Source organism: Gracilinanus agilis, chromosome 4 (assembly GCF_016433145.1).
Source record: "Gracilinanus agilis isolate LMUSP501 chromosome 4, AgileGrace, whole genome shotgun sequence".
Classification (NCBI taxonomy): domain Eukaryota; kingdom Metazoa; phylum Chordata; class Mammalia; order Didelphimorphia; family Didelphidae; genus Gracilinanus; species Gracilinanus agilis.
In genome coordinates this window covers 380,056,934-380,073,807 of record NC_058133.1, presented here as the reverse complement: position 1 = coordinate 380,073,807, position 16,874 = coordinate 380,056,934, and the positions used below count along the sequence as shown (strand labels likewise).

The 16,874-nt window shown below is 35.8% G+C and overlaps 1 protein-coding gene across 1 annotated transcript in view; it reads right to left on the bottom strand.

The window, feature by feature from the left end:
* TPD52L1 (TPD52 like 1) overlaps positions 1 to 9,434 on the bottom strand; it is a 78,862-nt gene extending 69,428 nt beyond the window's left edge. Inside the window, exons 1-2 of the mRNA XM_044675424.1 lie at positions 9,367 to 9,434; positions 8,271 to 8,400 (exon numbers count right to left, since the gene is read on the bottom strand). Of these exons, the coding sequence (XP_044531359.1) occupies positions 8,271 to 8,400; positions 9,367 to 9,434 (198 nt within the window). The remainder of the gene's footprint in view (positions 1 to 8,270; positions 8,401 to 9,366) is intronic.
* Positions 9,435 to 16,874: the final 7,440 nt, after the last annotated feature.

The window sequence follows — 16,874 nt, the reverse complement described above, 5'->3', positions numbered from 1 at the left end:
GTCTCATGCCCCAGGATGGCATCAGGAATCTCCCAAGATTCCAAGTGTCCAACTTCAAACCCTGCCTACAGGTATGGCTCCTTGCAAATCCTTGCAAAACTTAACTTATAGCTCAAAGCATTAAGACAGCTACTGGTGTTAAATGACATCATTTTAAGAAAAGATCTTTCTGGTATAAAATGTAAAAATTCATTATACTATGTATGTAATCCTTTGAGAAATTAGTCTCAATTTTAAGCAATAGATTTTCTTAGAGTGTACCCAAATATCGATTTATTTATTTAAAAGGCTTCTCTAGCACAGACATTTTTCTGTATCCTATAGAAGTAAAGAGGGTATGAAGGTAAAAATAGTTGGAAGGGTGGAGCTAAGATGGCAGCTTAGTAGCAGTGAAAGCTGAAATCACACTAAGAAACCTCTGGAACCAACCTTAAAATAGTGTCTCAAAACAACAAGAGTCAAAAAACCAACAAGACAGAGAGAGGGGCTCTCCTGTGGAAAACAACTTGAAAGGTAGGCATATAGAATTGATTTTTACAGGATAAGGGGGAACCAGAAGTAAAACTCTTCACAGAGGAGCGCTGGATGAACACACACACACACACACACACACACACACACACACACACACACACACATACACACACACACACACACAAGCATCAGGTTCCAAGCCTGGATATAAGTCAACTTTGGGATCCCAGGGCTTGGGCTACACCAGCAGCAAGGCACCTCATACCCAGTTCTTGAAGTCCTAAGTCCTGGCACCAGCCCACAGTGAGGCCCTGAAGTCTACATAGTACCTGGTCCTTTTAAGCCAGTGGTGAAGCCGCTAGCCCCAAGGCAAAAAACCTCACAGTGCTCTAAGTCCTGCAAGCCATCAGTAGAGGAGAGAGAATCAATAGCTTTTAGATCTCTCAGTTCACAGGCTAAATAAAAGCTGGGAAAATGAGTAATGTTATATTCATATCCTGGGAAATGATGGATGCCACCTTTGAATGACAGGGGAGGCAGCTGGAAGGCATAGAAATGTTCCCAGAGGTCATGAGCCAGGTGCAAACGTCAGTTGGCCTGGCAGTATAAATTCCCCTGACAGCCACTTGAAGGCATCTTTGGTCTTTGGTCGGTGAAAGGAGGCTGGGAGGTCTATGAAGAAAAGGGTAGGAAGATTCTGAATAGGTACTGAAAACTGGGAGAGCTAGTGCATCACCAAACACTAATAGTGAAAAGCTGAGAGAATAACATCATCAACACAGCTGCATCAAGAGTAGTCTCTATTCTCTGGCTTGGCTGTGGCCAGGCTAGGCCAGAGGGGTAGTGGAGAATAAAGCTCCAGCTTTTACTAGATCAATAGCCTCCAGTCCTGATTATCAACTAGTTATAGATATTAGATTGACAGAGTCTCCAATCCCCATTCTTATCCTGTTTATCCTTTCCCTGATTATAGATTATAGATAGAGAGTTTAACAAGTACCTTCCTGAGTGGTCTTTATATCACAACCTCAGGGGAGGGAGTCAACGCAGTCAGATACCAAATGTGATCCAAAACAAATCAAAAGCCCTATAATAATTTATCCAACCTCAGTTTGGACCTGAAAGGGTTACCCATCCACCTAACCTTTTGGGTCCTCCCTGGGCAACTGTTAGAGAAAAGGGAAATTATAACAACTATCAAGGGTGATCGGGGTTGGTGTTCTTCCATCATCTACAACTAGGGAGAATATGTAGATACATTCACATCACTGTATACCTGTATCTCCCTAGGCCCTCTTTTGTTTATAACAGTAAACAACAACAACAAAAAATCTAACCACAGAAAATTTTTATGGTAACAACTATTAATAGAACCCGGAGATCTCATTCATTTAATTTGATTGAAGACCTTATCTTGTATGAAGGGTCAATATATTAGACACTTATAGTGAACTAATAGTGCAAGGTGACATCTATTGGTTGAGATAAGATCCCAAAGGCTATTCCCCCTTCTGCTTTGGTAGTTTAGGGTTATGTTTTTCTTAACCAAAATCCTACTCTGAGGCCTCAATGTGTTGTGAAGGAGATAATGAACTCTCTAAGGAACTTTTTTAAAAAAAACATTTTGATAAATGTTTTGAAATACAATTGGTTTCCTTTGTAATCCAATTTATTTTTATTTTGTGTATTTTAAAAGATTATTCTGAGAAATACAAAATACAAAGGATTTCCCTGACACACAGTCCATGGCAGAAAAAAAGGCACGTACATGTTCTAATAAGTTCTACAATGCTAGAAATTATGACCTCAGAAATCAACTTTATTTTTTACCATTCAAAAACTGGCCTAGATGAGTGGAGAGCAACTCAACACCAGTTTAGGCAATCTGGGAGTCACAGAAACTTTTGAAGTAGTAGAATTCACAACCAACAAAATCATAGTTTCCTACAGTTTTAATTAATTCATTCTTTGCTTACCTAACACATACAAAATTTAACTATAAAGTAATGACTGACTTTTTAATATTTTTGTGGGGTACAGTATGAACCTGTGATTTCATCAATGTAGGCAACTCCCAGTATGGATACTCTTTCCAGCAACAAAATCTATAATTTATTGTCTTAAAGAGTTACCTGGCCAAGAATATGTGTTAGAGGCAGGATCTAAAATGAGCTCTTACTAATTAATTATAACTACAACAGCCCTCTAACTCACTGTAATAAACATATGAGAACCCAATTTAAAACATCCAATTGGGTGTTATCCCCTTTAATGGTAACATGTTAGGAGGTGAAAAATTTCTTTTGTTAGTTCTTCTTTCATGAAATTATCTTCTTCAAAGTGAGTTTAAATCATCAAATTCACTTCTTCAATAAAAATAATTAATCAGCCATTTAATTCACCAGAAAGGGTTCCAAATAACATTTAATTGTTTTCACAAAGAAAATCCACCCATTGAGGTTGATGTTTTTACCTGAATCTTCAGAAGAATGAGTATCAGGCTATGAAGGTGATTTCAAAAGAATTAGTCTAAAAATGTTCTAAGCAAAAGTAGTATCACTAAATACTTGCATATAGCATCCCAAATGGATTATTTTTAAAGGATCAATAATTAGATACTTGAAGTTAGGTTCAGTAAAAAAAAATTCACATCACTTTAAAGACATCCCTATAGAAGGGTTGAGGATTGTTTAGTTCTATTACAATTAGAATTCTCACAAATACAAATCCGTTATCCTTAGGCATAACAGCCCTGGAAGAGAACTTGGAAGAGGGGAAGGAAAAGTTACAGGTTGGAAAACAATTCAAAGCATCTGCCATGTATTAATGGTAAAATGAAGCTTCAACTCCATATATATTTGGCATAGTCTGTTTTTTTAGATTAGATCTGTGATTTCATCAGTATGAAGATAAATGCTATGAAAAATTCCACTGCCAATGCAAATCAAGGATTCATTCACATTTCATACTCATAAGGAGTTGCCAGGGGCACTAGAATAAAAGATTAAATAACTTACACAGACAAGCAGTCAGGGCTAGGCAATGGGAGTTAAATGACTTGTTCTGGGTCACATATTTTCTAAGAAGTATCTAGGGTCAAATTTGAACCCAGGACCTCCCATCTCTACACCTGACTCTCAATCTCCTAAGCCTCTTAGCTGCCCCCAAACAATTAGCATTCTGGTATAAGAAATTGTGCTTGAACAAAGATCTTTCTGACTTCAAATACCACCTGTATGACACTTTTCTCATTTGTAAAATGAAGGAGTTGAATGCCTCTGAGATCTCTTTCCAGCTTTTAGATCTGTGATCCTATCAACCCTGTGCCACATTGGCTTTCCAAAAGAATATAATTAATTTAAGGGAATCAGCTCACTTCTTTGGCATGGCTGCTTCTGATAAAAAAACAATTGCTGAGTTATACCTGCCTTTGCAATTCATTTATTTTAGGTGATACACTTTGTTCAAACTCCTAAGAAAAATAGTCGTGGATGTTAAGTTTGACTCAGAGTTCTGAGATAGTAACTGTTCATTTGACTTAGACAAGCTGTAAAATATGAAAGCAAATGAAGAACATGGTATGCTTCAGTGATTTGTATATGACTAACTGAAGAAATAGCAAACTTTTAGGCTAGCAACTAGGAAAATACAGACACCAGAACCATTCAATGATTATGGGGCATATGTAATTTAACTGGTCATATAGTAGATGATTGTAAGCAGAAGCTAAAAGGAGCTTGTTTTCATATATAGTAATAAAGAGACAGAGACAAAGAGAGAAAGGACAGATTTCAGAAATGTAACAAAGAGAAACATTAACATTCCCTGTACTGTCACTGTGGGAAGCCAATAAGAGAATACATGAAAATCTGAGACTCCTCTTTTGACCTCTTCTGTGATCCTTGTGATTTCTTGTTGAAAAGTATTGTGGCCTTATTGAAAAGCTTTAAGTTCCTAGCTAACCAACAGTTAAAAGGTTAACATTCTTCCCATTTGGTCAGAAATGCAGCCAAGGCTGAAACCTTAGTTAGTTGGGGCATTTGCCCCTGAGAAAAGTATTCTCAGGCTTGGCTTGGTGATAACAAATATAGTTGAAAGTCCAGCCTGGTTCTTATCTTCACCTTGAAGCTTCTAAGCCTGTTGTATTGTCCATGTTAAAAATACAGCTCTACGTAGTTGTGGGAAACTATCCTTGTGCTTTTGGGTAAAAGGGACAGTTTAAATTTCTTATATAATAAACTTGTGCCTCAATGGCACTTCAGAGAAGCAGCTATGAGTTAACAGTCAAGATTGTCTCCTGTGTCCTGTTATTTCCTTATCAACTAAACTGAAATTATCAGATTATCAGAGATGATAGATCTCAAGATCTCACTTGTTGCTAGGTAAGCTGGTTATCCATTGAAAGTCAGGTGTACTCTCTACCAGTACTGCTGCTGAAAAGAAGAAGGAAAGAAATAATATACTCTGTGTTTATGACTTTCAGGAAATGGAGAGGCAAAGGGAAAGAGAAGAGAAGATGTGTAATGGCATCTGTTATTGCTGAGAAGTGGCAGTAAAGAAGAATCCTGGAAAGGTGCAGAGTTGGAAAGGTTTTGCCAATTTTAGGATAAAGGTAAGTTGCTCATTCTTGAAAGAACATAACATTAATTCATCTGAAAGCATCATCTAAGCCTGAATTTGGAAGTGATGGATGCTACATCTGCCATCTGTGGTCCAGCTGAACACAGTCCAGCTGATCAAAGGGAAACAGCCTGAGCAAAGAATCAAAGCAAAGGATTAACTTGGTTCAGCAATGGAGGCATTAGTTTAACACAAAATCTATATTCATCAAGGAACTTTTACAGACAATTCCTGACCCAGAAAGACAATTGCGAAGCATTTTAGCTATCAAACTCAGTTAGCTTAAGCATACTGATTTTCCTTCATTCATGTGATTCCCTTGACTCTTTCCCCAAAAAAATCTCCCAAATGGAGTACACTGGTGGTTAGGATGTAACCAAGGTTAATGTGTGAATGGTTATGTATTTATTATCCCTGCATTTGATTTATACACATATCTATGATTTTATTATTGTCAAGTAAATGATTAGCTTAAAATTTAGTGTGCCATCTTTGTGAGTTGCTGGATTTATGTGAATGGAAGTACATCCACAGGGGCTCAAGAGCTATAATGCTGAGTGAACTAATTATTCCCCCATAACAGGGTTACCTCTAGAAAACCAAGACAATCTGAGTGTTCCTAATCTTTTTAAATGCTTGAGTCTTCCCTCTCTTAATTATTTCTAATTTATACCATATAGGGCTTATTTGTACATAGTTTTTTTAATATTATATTCCTAATTAAGACTTTGGACTATGACATTCTTATAAACAAGAAATGTTTTCTTTTTTTTTTTGGCTTTTCTTTGTATACTCAATGAATAAGTGTAGATTTATGAAAGTGATCTTTGATTGGGAATCCAGACCTTCCAGTGTGAAGGTGAACTGTGTTGAGTAAGTAAGTATGGAGGAACATCCCACTTAAGTGCTACATTAGTAATTAAATAGGAAGACAAGGTAATCTGCCTAGTTAGCTTAACCTGTTAGAAAACAGTGCTAATTAGCCTGAGGTGGAGGAAATGATTTTTCAATCAATTACTGTCACTATTTCCTGACCACAGATGATAGTCCTAACCCAAACCAGTTATTTTGAAAACACACTATTGATTACTGGAAATTGCGACAAGTAAGGATCAATACCCCACTGGAAAAACTACTTAAAAACACCCTATTGCAAGTAAAGTGCATTATCTGTTCTCAGTAGTAACTTTAAATAGCTAAAAAAAGGAAATCACTCCAAAAGATCATGTATTTATCCCTTTGGTGAAGTCATGATAACATATTTCAAAAAGATCTACTCTGTTTTTAATCATGCTCTTTATGTCATGATGACATATTATGAAAAGACCTATTCTTTTAAGGATAATTAAAGTATTTTGTAAAGTTCTGTTAGAATTTGTTCAAAATTAAGAGGATTTGTTAAAAAGGAATCACTATATAATTATCATCAATTTTGCTAAATAACATTATATTAAAACGTTTTTAAAAGGATAAATATACAAGTCAGTTTTTGAGGATATAGGAGAAAAGTTCCCAAGCCCTTTAAAATTGTTCTGTTCCATTCATTTCAATTCAAAAATAATTTATTAAGTGCTTATTCAGTTCTTGGTGTTAGATGATAGAATCTACATTTTTGAGGAAGCCAGATAGAGAATGAGTCAAATATGGCACTGATCACTAGAGATACAAACAACAACAACAAAAAACAAGAAAGCCTCGATTCTTAAAAACTTTAGACTTTTACTTTTTTGTGTCTTGGACCGCCTTCAACAATTTGATGCTCTTTTTGGAAAAAATTTTCCAGGGTTCACAATAAATTTTTGTTACTGTTGTTAAAAAGGGCTCACAGATTTAGTGAAAATAAAGGTACATTTTTCCCTATATAAATTTGCAGACCCCCTAAAATCTATCCCTAAAGGTCAATGGGCCCCAAGTTAAAAGTCCCAGTGCTAAAGAGGAAACATTTATATGAAGGAGTAGAAACTAGTGAATAGAGCTTTGACCAGGGCAATTACAGGACCTATAAGAGCAGCCACGGGGAAAGTAGATCACTCTTTCAGTATCAATAGCTATACTGATTTGATTATTGTTCCCTGAGAAAAAGCCTTGCCAAACTAACTACCATATTCCCAACTGCTTGGCCCTGATGGATAGTTATATGGAAGAAAGTATGGTCTGGGGCAGGTTCAATATAGAAGGCTAATATAAAAACTGACTCATTCTTTGGTTCTTGCTTAAATATACTTCATACACACTTTAAAACTGATTAGTGACACATTTGGGTTAGCAAGTTGCTCTTTTAAGAAAGTGAACAATTCCTGAAAGGACTGAGCCTATCTGAGGGTTACAATTTACTAAAATGTATTTTAAGCCAGATTTCCTTAGACCTAAGATCTAATTTGGATTCCAGATGTAATGGGGTGATTTGCATTGCCAGAAAACATTTATAGTGTGCTGGGTGCTTGGGGGACAGAAGATATATACTAGGAGGTTCTACCTCCTATAACTAGAGTTCACAAGGAACCCCTAGTGACTAAAGGTTACAGACATTAAAGAGAGAGGGTGAAAGACAAACTTCACTTACTTTGAAGTTCTACCCAGGAGACAAAGAGTCCAATATCTTTACTGATACTGCGTAGGCATGTGTGATGGCATAACATTTTAAATATGTTCATGAATTTGTTCTCTACTAAGGTCTTTTAATTGACTATACAACTTAATTTTCCCTTCCCAATTGGGTTTTTAACTGTCTTGCTAAAAAAAGGCATAATATCTTGTTCTGTTGTTTTAAAATTATAATATTCTCCACATAGTCTAAGCAACTTTTAACCTAAAACAAGGATTATTTTTCAAAAGATAGTGAACATAAGTGCTAGAAATCAGAATTCTGAATGAATTCTATAATCCTTTTAGTGATTTATTATGCCATAATATTTTGAAATTAAGAGGAATAAATGGTACCAATTTACAACTAATTACTATTGTTTTCTAAAACATCTCAACTATTCATGTAATCAATGCAGTCAACCTGACAACGGACAATCAGTATTGCATATGTATCTGGTAAAGTGTCTCATCTTACAGTATATTAGTCTATGAAATTATATTAAGTGAAGGACAAAATAATCATCCTACTAATAATAACTCCCAAGTTCAAGATGTAGAGATAATAACACTGAGGGGATGCCTAAACTTACCTTAACTAGCTCAGTCTTCAACTCTTCTCTTTCTTCTTCAGATATACTACTGAGGTCAATATGAGAGATGGTTTCTTCATCAGGTTCATGCAGTGGATCAGTCTCCAACAAACCTTGAGCAATGAAGATAAAAGAGGATCAGTTAAGATGTTTATAGTTTTCCTATCTTCCTTAAGAAAAGAAAATTAGCTTATAAAATCAAAATAAAGAAAGTAGACTACTATCCCATAAATCCAATGTGTCCAAGTCATAAAAGTTGAAACAAACATTCCCTTTAACAAAAACATATACAATCTCACTCACCCACCTACGGTAAAAGAAGTTCCCAAGGTGGTTAAAAAGCAAAATTAAATGTAAATAGAGGAAGCTAGCAAAGTAATTAAAAGCAAGTGATAAAGAGGGTCTCCTTGGAGTCTCAGAAAATTCCCCTTTAAGTCCCAAAACCTATTTTTACATAGTCTTCTTGCCCAAAGCCCCCAAAGTCAGGACTCAAATCAACCCATTTGGGGACAAAGTTAAGTCAGACTGTTTCAGATCTACTTCATGGCTTCCTTACTTACAAGTTTCATCTGGTTTTATGGTTCATAGGGTTAACTCAAATCTCCTCAGTTCCACCTGTATCCTAGCTCCTAACACTAGTCCATATAGAGAAAGCCCATGGAAATATGTACAATTGGTCTAAACAAGGCTGTTCAACTTAGCTCTGATCCCACTGTTGGTTGTTGGTATATGGTCTATGGCAAGGTGACAATTACTATGTCTTAGTATAGATAGGTGTTGAAGTAGAGAGAGTACTGACTGTAGTTAGGAGACCTGAATTCAAATTTAGTCTCAGACATCTACCAGCTGTGTGACCCTGGGCAAGTCACTCAACCTCCGTTTGACTCAATTCCTTAGTTGTAAAATGAACTGGAGAAGGAAATGGCAAACCACTCCAGAACCTTTATCAAGAAAAGGCCAAATGGGGTCATAGTCAGAACTGAAAAAAAAAACTGAACAAAATACATCACTTTATTATCAGCAAAGCAATATAACCACTTCATTGTCACTGTTATGTCATAAAATATGTCGATTATCCAGCTTTAATCTCTCTTACCTGAGATCCAGTCTTGTACCATTCACTTTGACCTGCTGGACATCAGCCCCTGGATATCCTATAGGCATCTCAAACTCAATATAGCCAAAAGAGAATTCATTATATTTCTCCAAAACCTTTTCCTCTTCATAACTTTGCTATGTCTACTTTAATATCACCATCTTTCTGGGAAACCAAATTCACAATTTCAGGGTTATATTTAACATGTCACTCTTTTTCACCCTTCATAGTCAATCAGTTACCAATTCTTATTGATTTTACTCCCCAGGCATCTTTTGCATTTGTTCCCTTCTCTGCTTTCCCATGGCCACTCGTCTAGTGATGCTTCACATTCTTAGGTGAATTCTCTGCAGAGGCCTCTTCACTGGTAGCCCTAACTCAAGTCCCTTAATCTTCACCAATATTGTCCACAGAGATACCAAATCGATGTCCCTAAAGCACAAGTCTGAGGCAAAGCATTCTACTGATCAAGAAACTTCAGAAATTCCTTATTATCTCTAAGATAAAACACAACCCAACTTGTTTGGTTTTAAAAGCCCTTCACAAAATCTGGCTCCAACTTATATTTGAAGACTTACTTCCTATTACCTCCCTTGCTATAGTCCTACCAAACTAGCTTGTTTGCTTTTCCAGGAATGTTCTCATTTCCCTAACACTATACTCCAGTCTGACACAGCAACACAATACATTAATGTTAAATCAAGACTGATCTGAATGCTCAACCTTACATTTGTTTTGATTATAGAATCCTAATCATTTTAGTGACTATCAGTTCAGTATTGAGACTAGATCCCTGTCATTTTATTAATATAAGAAACTCTTCCTATCAATATAATTAGCAACTTTTCTGTAATTTCTAGGCTTATTATTAAAGAGTTGCCTAGAGTAAAGTAGTCAAATATTCAGATTCCCTTGGAGCTCACACCAGCCACCAGATGCCTGAACCAGATTAAAATACAATTGGGAAAATTTTTTGATGACGTTAATTTGTAATTCTCAAGTCAGTATGCAGCCTGCGTGGATCAGTTTCTGTTTGAGTTTGATACCACTGATTTAGAGTACTCAAAGGCCAAGAACTTGCTCAGGGTCACACAGCAAGTCGGGGCAGAACTTGACCCAAGTTTTCCTGGCTTCAAAAGCCAGCTTTCTAACCCACCACATCACACTGCCTTTCAAGACAATTGGTTATTTCTTTTTAAATGGTGAAGACAATTGCAAGCTATCTAGGCATTCAGTTTCTTCCTCTAATAAAAGGAAGAAAAAATAAAGTCATTTAGCAAAAGAAAATATGTAAGAGGGAAACGACTAATGCACTTGGTCCAAAGAATGCTTCTCAGAGCTGCGCATAAGCAATTGGGTAATGCAGTGGACAGCTCTTGGCCTAGTCAGGAAGACCTGAGTTTGAATCTAGCCTCAGATGCTTAATAGCTATGTAATCTCAGGCCTCTTAACCACTGTTTGCCTCAATTTCAAATGTAAAATGACATTAACAACATCTATCTCATAGGGCTGGTGTGAAAGTAGAATGAAATAATATTTTAAATGGCTTAGCAAAGTGCCTGGCATGTAATAATAGGAGCTTTATAAATGCTGATTCCCTTCCCTTCTCCCTTACTTCTCATAAGAAAGGCCCAATGTCCTACAGAGTAGAAATTTATTTTTTATTGGGCTCTCTTTCCTTATCTCTATCTCTCATTCTACTTCCCAGGGACGTCACAATTTAGGCCCTTCAATCAAATATGAATAATAAGTCTAATAAATAACAAATCTGTCAAGGCAGACTAATAGCTTCGTGTGTGTTACCCATCATAGGTGATCCATTTATGTCTTAGCAGGGATCTATCTTTAGAGCATAGTCTCTTCAGTCAAAATAGCACTGTATGCATGACATCAAGTTGCCATGACTAATGGAGTTTTGTTTTACTTCATACTTCTATGAATCTGTTATCTTTTCAACAAAGGTAATCTCTTCACACATCACATATTAGTTCCTTCCCTAAAAAAGCTTGCTTTCAGGTTCTGCCCATTTGGAAGGTCAATGAACAGAGCTAGCTTGGCCCTATTTGGACTATTATTATTTATCTATATCTGAATTTAAATTTCTTTGACTTAATTTTCCTCATCATGCTTAAGTTTTTTATTATAGTTACTAACTTATATATCAAGCAGCTATACATAATGGCATCATAAAAACACAGACATAGAAGAAAAACAGACAGTAAAGGAAAGTGATAAATTATGGAGGGGATGTGGCAAAATTGGGACACTAATATATTGTTGGTGGAATTTTGAACTGAGCCAACCATTCTGGAGGGCAATTTGGAATTATGTCCAAAGGGCTATAAAATAGTAGCCCTACAAGGTCTGTATCCCAAAGAGATTTTAAAAGGGAGGGAGAAAGGACCTTCTAGTACAAAAATATTTGTGGTATCAAAGAACTAGAAATTGAAGGTATGTCCATCAATTAGGGAATGACTAAACAAATTGTGGCATATAATGGGGATGTAGTTTTGTGCTATAAAGAACGATGAACAGAATATTTCAGAAAGAGCCAGAAAGCTACATGAACTCTTGCAGAGTGAAATGAGCAGAATCAGGAGAACATTGTACATACATAGCAACTGCAATATTAGGGAATGATCAAATGTTACAGTCATTGCTACTAACAGCAATACAATGATCCAGGACAATTCTGAGGACTTATCAAAAAGAATGCTATCCACTTCCAGAGAAAAGAACTGTTGGAGTTGGAATGCAGATCAAAACATGATTTTTCACTATAATTTATTTGGGTTTTTATTTGGGGGGTTTAGTCTTATATTATTATTTATTCTCTTATAAAAATGGACAATATTGAGATATATTTTGCATGATAATACATGTATGACCCAGATCAAATTGCTTGCCAGCTCCAGGAGTGAGGAGGAAAGGGAGGCAATTTGGATCTTATAACTCTGGAAAACTTACATGGTAATTTGTTATTGCATGTAATTGGTAAAATATCTTTATAATACAGGAAAAAAAGGAAAACCAGAATCAGTTGTTTATATCACAGCTGAAAAGGTTCACTTTGCAAAGTCAGAGGGAGGTAGATCAAAACACCAAGAAGAAAGATTAGAGTACATATAAAGCAATGGGTACAGAAAGCAAATAGAGAAAAAAAGATAAGCTATTAAAATAGGGTCAGATCCTATAAAACAGATTAAAAGTAAAAAGCAATGTTTCAATATAGGTCAGGCAAGTGAATATGTAAATGAATAGTTACCTAGTTACTATGGAGATACATATCAAAGGAAATAAAAATAGATTTGATAAAAGGAAGCATCAGCAAGCAAATCAACTGTACAATATTGAACAATTACAAATATGTCATGAGTCACATTTGAGAAGCTGTTCTCCTCTGGGTATGTCCAAATTATTCCCATCGTATATAATGGTATTTTATTGCTCACTGAAAAAGCTCAATATGCTTTTGACTTAATGTCTGGAATAACTGACCACTTGCAGTTACAACAACCTAATTATTTCCTAAACAGTGAACATAACAGTTGGGCTGAGGAAACAATCCATATATAGCAACAAGATCCTGAAAAAAGGTTATCTAAAATAAATTTGTCAATTTATGTAGTTGAGTCTTAAGCAAACTTGCTAAATGGGTGAAAATTGTATTGGGCATTTGCATCTCTCATTTCAACTCTTCATCATGTATTCTAAGCACTGAGTGTTCTCATGATTTGCATACTATGGGGTCTTTCCTCTCCTTTATAATCTGCCTTATTTCCTTTAGAGCAATGGCTAATAAGTAGCAAATACAAATAACAAGTCTAACAAATAACAAATCTGTTAATGAAGATTAATAGCCTTATGTGTTACCCATTATAGGCGATCTATATTTATGTCTTAGCAGGAATGTGTCTTTAGAGCACAAAGTCTCTTCAGTCAAAATAGCACTCTTTCCTTGACATCAAGTTGCCATGGCCAGTAGTCTTCATATTTACTTCATATTTCTATGAATCTTTTAGTTTTCAATAAAGATACTCCCTTAAGTAATCAAAACTGTGATCCGTCAATGTCTGATGTTATCCTTTACATTTTAGTATAATTCCATAAATTTGTGACTTACTAAACAATGTGCTTGGAACATTTCTACAGATCTCTTGATATGTGGATGTTGATGGAGCATTCAAGCTACCCTTCAGCTGTCTCTAGTGTTTGCTAGAGGAACAACCCATCTTTTTTTCTAATGGCAATTTCTCTAATGACATCTGCTTCTCCACTTCTGCAAAAATCCTTAGTTATAAAGTTTTTCAACTTGCTCACATACACTATGCACCTTTCTTTTGGGTGCTTCTTATCTTCAATTCTCAGGAGACTGTGGTATTTGATGACTCATGACTTTACATGGGAAGAATACTGGTATTAAAAAGATGACAGTTTACTTTGAGTTAATCATGGAATAATTAAAAGATCAATGCAATTTCCAGCCCACTTTCCTCTTCCTATGCAGTTGTGGAATTATCTCATTATTCATTTTCAGTGTCTCTCCAAGTTATATGTATTAATGAACTAGCACTGTGGACTATCCATCTTACTGTCAAGGTCTAAAGCAGATTTTCTTTATTTGGTTTTTCCTATAAAGGCCTCTGTCTAGTATTCAAAGTCCATAACCTAGTCCCCTCCCTAACTTTTCAGTCTTCTTTCTTCTTACGGTCAGTTTCTCTTACCTTGTGATTCAAAGATACTGGCCTCCTTGCTGTTCTTCACACAAGACATATATACAAGGCATACGTGACACTCTTAAATCCCAACTTCATGACTTTTTTACTAGCTGTCCCCCAATGTCTAACATTCTCTCCCTTCTCAGCTGCATCATCTGGCCTCTCTGGCTTCCTTTAGGTCCCAGATAAAATCCAACTTTATACAAGAAATCTTTCTTGATCTTTCTTAATGCTAGTATCTTCTCAGTTGATTACCTTCAAATTATCTTGTATAATATCTCATTTGTAGGCAGTTGTTTGCCTTGTATTGTCTTCCTAATTGTTCAATTGTAAATTACTGGAAAGCCATGTCTTCCTTTTCTTTTTTCAAGGTGGCAGGAGGGAACCTTCTTTAAATGCCTAGAATGTACCACTTTATCATAGTAGGCATTGAATAAATTCTTGTTGACCAACTGTGTAGACAGACTAAATTATTCAGAGTGATTATGGATCTCATTTAATAGGTTCTACAATGTGCTAGAGCTTGTTTCAATTAACAATGAAATACACAAGCAGTAGCATCTGAGATTAAGGTGAGGAGAGCCATTAAGAGAACAATGGAGTTAACTTTGGAAAATGAACTGCCTAGAAGGTTAGAGGTGGTCTATTTTTATCTTTGTGTTTCCAGTACCTAACACAATGCATAATACATAGTAGGCACTTAGTTTGTGGAACTGGATAATGATGATTATATAAAGAGTTCATAAAATATAATACAAATATTTAAGGATACAGACTGTGTCTTTAGTGTCTAGAGTATAATAGGTGTGGTACAGGAGAAAGTTCCTTGACTCTGGAGTCAGGAAACCAGGTTCAAATCTTGTCTCTGTTACTTGCTACCTGGGTAGCCTTGGAAAAGATGCCCACTTTCCTCATCTAACAAATGAGGCTAGACTGGATGAGCTTTGAGATCCCTTCCAGATCTAGACCTACAAAGGTATCATTATATATAAGAAATACATTTTTGATCTGAATTTTTTGCTGGGCATTTTCCCAATATCTTTAACAAGCATTCATTTTCTTATTTTATGTCTCCATTGTTGTTAAAGATTAGAGGGTCATCAAACAGTTATCTCTGTTGCTATATTTTCAAAGAAATCTCTTAGGATTTTTGACATATGTAAGGGAGATATCTTGTTAGAGTAGGGACTTTAAAGTCTCTCCTCTACCAACATAAAGCTTTTTTAAATTAAAAAAAAAAGGTAACCTAGAATTCTTTGCTCCCTTCAGCCAAATCTGAGTGTAAAGATGTGGCCTGCTACAGAATTCCATTTGTAAAAATCCACTTATTCTCATTCTTTTAACATGGAAGTCCTCAATGAATGTATACATTAATTTAATAAACATTTCATTGAATTAAGAAAGTGAGGTATATTTCCATCAGTAAATACTGATATTTTCATTTTTTTAGGACGAGAGATTAGGTAGAAGATCTAATATTTTTCAGTGCCTTTCCATGCTCTTCCCTCTCTAATCCATTCTTAATATAAAAGACAATGTGTAAATCCCAAGGCAAAAATCATTTCATGAACATGTCTCCTTCCATAAAATAAAAGCACTCAGAAGGTTGGACCTATTTCATCTTTATCTTTGAATCCACAGCATTTTGTAGAGCACGTGGCACATGGTAGCTAATCAATTATACTTCACTGGTCCCCACCACCCTTCTTCTCAAGTTTTTAGCCTCTTTCCCTCCCTTTCTCAAACTCCCTGAAAACAGCTATCCCTTTGTCCCCCTTCATTTCATGTCACTTATTCAAATCGTTGTAATTTTTCTTCTAACTCTATTACTGAAGCTTCTCTATCCAAAGTTACCAATGATCTTTTTTTTTTTAATTAAAACCCTCACCTTCCATCTTAGAATCAATATTGTGTAAGGTCTCCATTACCTTTTGCCTAGATCAGTGATGGGCAAACTTTTAAAAGAGGAGACCAAAGGAAAGGAAATGCTCATCTCTGAGTCTGTGTAAGGCGATTCTTTCGAAGATTCATTGTATTATATCCTACTCGTTGTATTCATCAGATTAGGAATACTGTCGTGCTGCTGGACAGAACATTTCAGGGGGCCACATCTGGCCTGCCGGCTGTAGTTTGCCTATCACTGGCCTAGATTATTTTAACAGCCTTCTAATTGGTTTCCCTCTCCAGTCCAACCTAATCTCCCAAAGCAATTTTGATTATGACCAAATCTAACCTAGGGTATTCCTCTACTCAAACAATCCCATGCCCATAAGATAAAACAAATTTATTTAGCCTTTAAAAACCCTGTTCCAACCTCACTGGACTTTACTCGCTATCTCTTATAATACAGTCGAATATGTCTTCCCTCCATTATCCTTATCTTTCTTTGTACTAGATAACCTACATACTTAGAATTTGATCTTTCCTTACTTCCTATTCATATAATCCCTTCTCTTCTGCATGAGGCCCTTCCTGATATGCTTTGTTCTCCCTCCCAAATTACCTTGTATTTAACTTCATTATAAGTATGAATTTATATAGTATTTATCTGTATAATTTTTGTCTTTCCCATTAGAATATAAACTTCTATTTTTCCTATATTTTTTATTTTTTAGAAAAATTTTCCATGGTAACATGATTCATGTTTTTCCTTTCCCCTTCATCACCCCAACCCTACCCCCATAGCCAACGTGCATTTCCACTGGTATTAACATGTGTCATCTATCAAGACCTATTTCCATATTATTGATAGTTGCATTGGTGTGGTTGTTTCGGGTCTACATTCCCAGT